The 8,957-nt window shown below is 33.3% G+C and overlaps 1 protein-coding gene across 1 annotated transcript in view; it reads right to left on the reverse strand.

Annotated features, from left to right (window-relative positions):
- LOC138711171 (uncharacterized) overlaps window positions 1-7,130 on the reverse strand; it is a 116,779-nt gene extending 109,649 nt beyond the window's left edge. The window contains exon 1 of the mRNA XM_069842526.1: window positions 6,972-7,130. Within this exon, the coding sequence (XP_069698627.1) occupies window positions 6,972-7,044 (73 nt within the window). The 5' untranslated portion in view covers window positions 7,045-7,130. The remainder of the gene's footprint in view (window positions 1-6,971) is intronic.
- Between the last annotated feature and the right edge of the window lie 1,827 nt (window positions 7,131-8,957).

Consider the following 8,957-nt stretch of genomic DNA (forward strand, 5'->3'; position numbering starts at 1 on the left):
TCCTATCATCAGAATATTAAATTATTTTCTCGAAATGTGCTGAAGCTATAGAGCTGACATTTTTACAACACATAGGCACGTATCTTTTGCTTATGATGTAACAGTAGTTGCTTTGTTAATTCATTTCCTTACAAACAATTTCCATGCGAATATTTTCAAAATTTTCAATACACTATCTTCAGTAATACGTATATACGGTATATTAGATTTACGAAAACATTCTGTATGGCTACTAAATAAATAGGCCTATACCTGAAAATTTCACTCTTCTATACGAAAAGTTGAGAAAATATTTCTTTTGAATAAAAAATCAAACTTGTGAAAAATGAGCATTAAAATTAAAACTTACATTCTTATAATGCACTTATACTTCTCAGACAAATCTAAAAATTAACATGGATACAGTTTTAATAAGTTCTCTTCCCTTTATGCATTGAATCAGTGCTGGCCATCCCTGAATATAGCTCGACCAAGTGGTATATACCATCTCTTTCGTCTGTCTCTTTCCTTTCCGCTGTAAAGCGCTCAGGCTCTCCTGGGCTCTAATTCGCGCGATTGCTCCTATGGGCATCAATTGACAGCCCTAGCATATGATGTATCGCTACCATTTTGGGTACAACTAGTCTATTAATACTGTGTACGGTACTTTGAAACGATGAGAGAAGTGTGAGAATATTTGATCAAGCCGGCAACGTGCAAAAAAAGGATAATGAAAGATTTCTTGTGCCATCAGCCCTGCGTGATCGTTTTAAATAATAATAATAATAATAATAATAATAATAATAATAATAATAATAATAATAATAATAATCAATTATTTGTAGCTTAGCGTCTGTCAACGGTAAGAGATGTAAATATTTCTGCCCGAACTGTTAGGAGAAAGTTAAATCCCAATTGATTGCTCATCAGAAGACCATCCACTGGATCAGAACTGGTACCAGGTTATCGAATAGCCCGCTTGCTTTTCGAACGCCAGCATATCTACTGGACAAACTAAGATTGGAGCTCAGTGTTATTCACAAATGAGTAGTATGTCAATCTACGTTTCCCAGATGGACGAGAGGGAGAATGACGGAGACCTGGGGAGTGGCATGCACAATAATTGCACATAACGCATTTAAATTGTGATATGATTGAGCACCTGTATTCCGCTCGTGTCAAGCAGGCATTATCGATCACGGATCATTTACTTACGGGGACCAGATGCATCACTGAACATCTACAAGGTCATGTAATTTCGTTTGCTTCACTTGCAGGTGATAACTTCCATCTCGTACAAGACAACGCTTGTCCAGATGTTCACAGAACTTTACTGAAGGTCAAAATTAACACCCTACAATGGCCGACACGCGATCATAGTGTTAGTAGTAGCTGCTGTAATAACAGTTTCTGTCGATAATCTGAACGCACTACGAAATGTATCCTCACGCTCAGAAATAGCAGGAAAATATAAACAGATCATTAGCGCTCCAAGACTACTGTTTGAGACAGAACACGCTAGTTTTGATTCTATTACACTTTTACTACGTCATACTACTTTTGACCAATAAAACGGTACGGAGTGACGTGTTTCAACCAATCACGGTTGCTTATTCTACAATTTTTGTCACGTTCGTAGCATTTGTTTGTTTTTATAACCTCCCTAGCATTTGTTTCTTTTTTTGCCAACATTGTACTTTCAATAATTTTACCTTTCAAAATGACTCATGTTTATTTCACCATCCTTAATTAAAACGTTTCTATCATTTATCTTGTTTATATTATTTAGATTATGTTATAGCTTCTGTTGTATGAGATTCATGGATAGTCAGGCATCAGAGATTGTTTAATATATATTGATAATTGAAGTGGAATGCAACTGTTTTAATAAAAATGAAACTGAATTAACAAGCCTTCTTGACTAGTCATCGTCCATAGTGTTCAATGAAGATTATATAGTTGGCACAACTGGTAACAAGAGAACAGCTCATCATAACACACTACTGCCATCTAGCGCAATATTTATAATTATTATTATTAATATTTTTTTTCGTTGTTGGTAACTCTATAGCATCTATTAGATGCTTTATGGTTGTGCTAACAGATGGAGTTACTTGTCAACAATGTGACGTTGAAACGTGTGTTCAGGTTACGGCCAGCGACAGTCCTGATATATTTTTATATTTGTGATGATTGGTTAATTAATATTAACCCGGCACACTCACAATCATACAAATTTCCAGACTCTAGACACCCAAGAAAAATTCACCGAGAGCCGAGCCTGGGAATCGAACCCGGGACCTCCTGATGTGGAAGCCAGCATGCTGACCAACTGACCACGGAGGCAGTCAAAGAAAGGACCCGAAGGCTTACACTGCAGCCTGAGGCTTATTCAAGACAGTTTAGTATTTTAGTAGCTCAATATTTTATTGTATTAGAGTACTTTATTTTTTAAACTTTATATACTTCCTCTAATAGTGTAATAGTCAATTAAATCCCATTGGAGTTTTGATTTTCCCTAGTTAAATCAAAACATCTAGTGAGGTTACTGTACATAAGTAAACACGGCAGGCCCAGTGGCGTAAAGTAAGAAAGAAGCTAGTCTATGCGTATTACCTTTTCTGTAGGACAGTACATTTAATTAAAGTCATATAAAAAAATTAATGAAATTGAGAGACGTGGAGTAGTCACTCCAGTCTGTGTGGGGAGGAACAGAGAAATTAAATTATTGTTTAGTATCAAATTAAGTTGGTGTCAGGAGTAAAATCTCTCTGTTCTGTTCATTCATTTCTGATTTGCGGCTTTAAAGAGGTGTTCTTTTAGTTTTCTTTGTTTACTTAACACATTTGTAACATAATTCAATGTTATTAATAATCGTATGTCTACACATAAAACTGAAATTAGATTAATTTCTTATTTGTATGGTTTACATTTTTTTGTCGTACAGATGAAGTAATACGCAGAGACTAACTCCTTTCCTACTGTCCGCCACTGGTCCTCCGTGTTTATTTATGAGAATAACCGCGGACGTGTTGTCTCAAATAGTAGGCTTGAAGAGTAAAGGGAGCTGTTTAAATTTTCCAGTCATTTCTGAGCAAGAGGGTACGTACAACACCGGAAAGCAAAGAAAACGAAAATGTGTTTCATTTAACTTCCTTGTACTGAAGGTACTTAAGTTGGGTTGTTTGCAATGTTTGTACTGTTTAGTTAAATACGTACTTTTTAAAGGCATGTTGGGTCCGATGGTATAATATAAGTAGCAAATATGTGTAAGTTTATTACAGTCAAATTACTTATCAATAGTACACGCTTTGAACCATTACAATATTACATGAAATGGTATATAAAAGTTTTTGACAAACGTTTTCGCCATAACCGTGGCATCTTCAGGTCATATTAAAAGAGAACACATTCGCCCATAAAACAGCAGCACGAGCGACCTACATTCTATAGCAAGTTTCGTTATTTTGGGAACTGCATCTGCCTGTATTTGAAGATTGTTATGCTTTTACTCTACTTCTTTGTACACTTATCAATTAGTACAGTGTTAATTACCTATTCTATGTTCTTCATTGTGTTAATTTCATGCTACATGTAAAATCGTCAAGTGATATGTACTGCCAGATAATAGATGTAATATCAGCCAAAATCTCAATCAGAGGAAATATAAGGTTATATTAGCATTATTTTATTCTATTTTGTATTTTAATTGGTAGTTACAATTTAATAGATTAGTACTAGTTTTAGTAATTGCTATAGTAGTAGTAGTAGTAGTAGTAGTAGTAGTAGTATTAGTAGTAGTAGTAATAATGGTAGTATTAGTAGTAGTAATAGTAATAGTAATACTAGTAGTAGTATTAGTAGTATAGTAGTAGTAGTAGTATTAACAGTAGTAGTAATACTAGTAGTAGTATTAGTAGTATAGTAGTAGTAGTATTAATAGTAGTAGTAATACTAGTAGTAGTATTAGTAGTATAGTAGTAGTAGTATTAATAGTAGTAGTATTAGTAGTATAGTAGTAGTAGTATTAATAGTAGTAGTAATACTAGTAGTAGTATTAGTAGTATAGTAGTAGTAGTAGTAGTAGTAGTATAGTAGTAGTAGTAGTAATACTAGTAGTAGTATTAGTAGTATAGTAGTAGTAGTAGTATTAATAGTAGTAGTAATACTAGTAGTAGTATTAGTAGTATAGTAGTAGTAGTATTACTAGTAGTAGTAATACTAGTAGTAGTATTAGTAGTATAGTAGTAGTAGTAGTATTAATAGTAGTAGTAATACTAGTAGTAGTATTAGTAGTATAGTAGCAGTATTAATAGTAGTAGTAATACTAGTAGTAGTATTAGTAGTATAGTAGTAGTAGTAGTATTAATAGTAGTAGTAATACTAGTAGTAGTATTAGTAGTATAGTAGTAGTAGTATTAATAGTAGTAGTAGTAGTAATACTAGTAGTAGTAGTAGTAGTATTAATAGTAGTAGTAATACTAGTAGTAGTATTAGTAGTATAGTAGTAGTAGTATTAATAGTAGTAGTAATACTAGTAGCAGTATTAGTAGTATAGTAGTAGTAGTATTAATAGTAGTAGTAATACTAGTAGTAGTATTAGTAGTATAGTAGTAGTAGTATTAATAGTAGTAGTAATACTAGTAGTAGTATTAGTAGTATAGTAGTAGTAGTATTAATAGTAGTAGTAATACTAGTAGTATTAGTAGTATAGTAGTAGTAGTATTAATAGTAGTAGTAATACTAGTAGTGGTTGCATGTACAGTACTGTCCTAACAATACTTGGATCATTTCTATTCGCTGATTCATAGTGGAGGAAGTTCAGCCTCGTACATTATTGTTTACCAAAGCTGTTCACCCTTACGTTTTCATATCCTCGAGCTTCAATAAACAAGTATCCAGAGCTCTGTACATTTCGTAAAGAAGAGCAGGGCACTGACATAGAATATGCACATTGTCCTCCTTTACATTCCCTGTGTTGACTCTGTCTCTCCTTCGAGAGTTCTGTATTCATTGACTGAAATACAACAAGGGTTGCCCGGCCTATTTGACAGTTTCTTGTATTTTCATTTTTATGACTTCATTAATCTTTACTAGGCAATTATATTTCAAGAGCGATGGTATAATTTACTGAATATCACATTCAATAAGGCAGGTAGGTACTTATGAAATTTAATTTCTTTAATATGACTAAATCAATTAAATTCTTTCGAAATTCGTTATTTGTACAGCAAATAGCCTAACTTCTACTTTATCACAGTACTGGCAATGTTTTTCCACTCGGACACGAAATGAAATGAGGAACTCATGCCATCATTTTAAAACCAGAATTTGTATAAAACACAATAAAGCAATGTAATGAAATGGCTACTTCCTAAGGAAATAGGGTAAAATCTGAAACTAAATGCTATCAAGTTCTTTTTCATATAGTAGACCAATCTCCTCAGTAGAATATAATAATCCCTCAGTAAGTTTTAATAATGATTTACACGTTTAGAAACCCCCTTGGTACGAAAGAATGGGGTAAAACACAAAGAAAGAAAAATATAAAGAAGGAAGAAAGACAAAAATAAAGGAATTCCTCTTTCATGCTCCCGCCTTCGCCTATTAATGTCTATGACACACGAGTGTAGAAGCGTGTAATGTCTAATCTTCTCGTCTGTATCTCTAGATTAAAAAAACTGTATGAGTAGGATTCCAAATTACAATACGAAAGCATGTGGTTATCTTGTTATGTTGTACATACTTTATAAAAGGGAACTGATTTATATAATTATGTATAAAGAAAATACGATATAATTTCACATTACATTAAAACAACCTGAAACTTGTTAACAGAGACACGAATATAATAATTAAAAATAAATAAATCAGTGACATGGTTAAAGGTACCAGGGTATGAAAAATTATTACACAGTTATTAAGTTTATGTAATTGTAATGAGCAATTGATTCTGAACAGGTTAGTATAAAGGCTGTGTATAATTTTTGTACTTTAAACTACTTTTAAAATTTTAAATGAACTCTTCCGTAAGATACTGTAATGGGAGTTGTGTTGTGAATATTTTTCCCCATTATATACCGGCATTTTAAATATAACATAAGCCTTATAATTAAAAAAAAATTAAAAGTAATAAATTTTTCCATTGGAAACCAAAGTATACTTTAAATCACCAGGTACCACAAAAATGTTACATTTCAAAATTAAAAACTAGCATGTCAGTGTGCCCCAAATGTTAAAACATAAAACATAAGCCATATAATTTTAAAAAATGAAAAGTGATAAATTTTTCCATTGGAAACAAAACTATACTTTAAATCACCAGGTACCACAAAAATGTTACATTTCAAAATTAAAAACTAGCACGTCAGTGTGCCCCGAATGTTAAAACATAAAACATAAGCCATATAATTTTAAAAAAATTAAAAGTGATAAATTTTTCCATTGGAAACAAAACTATACTTTAAATCACCAGGTACCACAAAAATGTTACATTTCAAAATTAAAAGCTAGCATATCAGTGTGCACCAAATGTTGATTTGACTCTCACCATTTCGTGATTTCATGAATACAAGTTTCATTATTTCATTGCTGAAATTTTAATTCTCTTTGTTTGGCATTGTGACATTCTATTGAACATGATTTACTTGAAACTATACAAAATAGTTTACTGTAATCGTAACCACATCACTGGTACTTTATTGAATATGTCTCTAACTTGATAAAATTATACAAATACTAGATTAAGTTTAATAAAGCTGAAGTATTATTTTTTCCAAAAACCGCGTCCCTTCAAAAGTTTCTGTATATTAGGAGTTTATTGTAAATAATTAAAGATATTTAATATTAATTTGTAGCTTTGAAGATTATTAGTTCAGAATAAAATTGCAGATATGAGGATTCGAATATGTTTTAGTTGTTATTCTAGAAACACAGACCACGTTTATCTGCATGTCTCGTCTTGTATTAGATGAATGTCCGTGACATCTTACCTAGGCAGTCACCAGTGAGGCAGACGACTAGGAGGCAAGCCACGAGAACCCAGCTTCCTCTGGTTGGGCGCATGGCGGTGTGTTCTCGATGGCTGCGTATCGACAACTGAGGGTCCGCAGAGGGAAGCAATCCTTATTTTATTACTCACACACTGGATAGCCCCCGGGGGATGGTAACAATTATGCGCAGGTGTGTAGAGGGAGGAACAACAAAAAACGCCGCAAGAAGAGGGAGGGGTAAATTCCCAAGAAGAAAGAAATGATAATGATTTCTCGATCGCTGTCGCTGAGCGGTGGGGGCTCTCGGCCCTGCCCAGCGGTCGAGCGTCCGTCAGATGTCGGATTGCATCTTTCGACGAGATTTCGCTCCGCGAGAGCATCAATCAATTAGCTGCTCCCCTTCGTCCCACCGCTCCGCGCAGCGCCGGCCAGCCGTGTCGTGGGTGTGTGGCGGGCGACACCGGAAGGAACGACAAAGGGTTGGCCTTCTGAGACATTCAGTGCTAACAGATGATTCGTCTGGTTCGTGAAAACTAGGACGTAAGGTTCAACTTGATGTGTCATGTCCAGATATTCACGACGGGGATAGTAATAACAACAGACCTACTTGCAATAGTCATAATAATAATAATAATAATAATAATAATAATAATAATAATAATAATAATTAGAGAATGGAAACAATTGCCTCATGGATATATACAACTCAATAGACATTTACAACTAGATTCATTACTTTTAGCAGACGATTTAGCTCTGGTGGCATCCTCAGAAGATGAATTACAACGTTCAATTTTTAATTTTAACAAAATTGGAATTAAATATGACTAGTTGCTTGTGCAGCAAATGCTGCAAACTAAGTTCATTAGACGTTCAAATAAACATTTTTCAGATTTATTTTCAATGAAGAATACCAGACATTCTGAAAGTTATTTGCTTCCATAATAATGAAAGATACTCTCTCTCGAGCCAATGCTGAAGAGAGCCACGCATATAAATATCTACACCACACCGCCATTAAATATATGAAAAAGACCCAACCCCACTTGATTAATAATTATAAAAATATTTGATTGTTTATAATATTATTATCTTACGTAAGTTTTATAGCATTCAGTAACATATATACTATATAGCCGCCTCTCAGTAAAATATAGAAAGCAAAATCTTATTTAAGTTATTCTCTACATCTAGGTACTTATATAACCCCAGGAAGTTTCACTTTCATATCAATATAGCAGCCGCCACTCAGTAAAATATAGAAATCAAAATCTTATTTAAGTTATTCTCTACATCTAGGTACTTATATAACCCCAGAAAGTTTCACTTTCATATCAATATAGCATTAATATGTATAATTAATGAAAAATAGTCACATCATGGCATTAACTACAATAATATTTCATTTCTAATGGTAATAATGTCCTCAAACGACCTCAAGTTTTGTAATTTTTAATATCCAATACACAGCTGTACCCAGAAAATTACACACCACAGAATCGAACCTGTAAATTATTTTTAGTAAGTTAAGTTTTTAATAACCAATTTAATTTGAGCTCTAAATATGTCAGCCACCGCCGTCTGGACGCTAGGCGAAGGGATCTAGTCGGCGGTGATGTCAGCATTCTTGCAGATCATGGCCTTCGTGTAATATTGTTTACTGTAGTGTGTGTTTTGTTTTATTCTGAAATGCAATTAGCTAGTTCTCAAAACTGACGACAGATGGATTTTGGAAAATAGGAAAATTATGTTGAAAAATTGACATTTCACTGAAAACTACATTTTTCTGAAAAACATTGAGTTCCAAGCTCCAAAATGAGGGGTCATTTATTAAAATCCGTTCAGCCGTTTTCCCGTAATTTCCATTACTAGTTCAAATTATATATAGATATGAAAATCAATAAAGAAAAAACTAAAATTATGGCCTTCTGCGGAAAATACCCTGTGCCTAGCAAAATATGTTTAGATTCAAAAATATTAGAAAGG

The sequence above is a fragment of the Periplaneta americana genome, chromosome 12, assembly GCF_040183065.1.
Source record: "Periplaneta americana isolate PAMFEO1 chromosome 12, P.americana_PAMFEO1_priV1, whole genome shotgun sequence".
NCBI lineage: Eukaryota > Metazoa > Arthropoda > Insecta > Blattodea > Blattidae > Periplaneta > Periplaneta americana.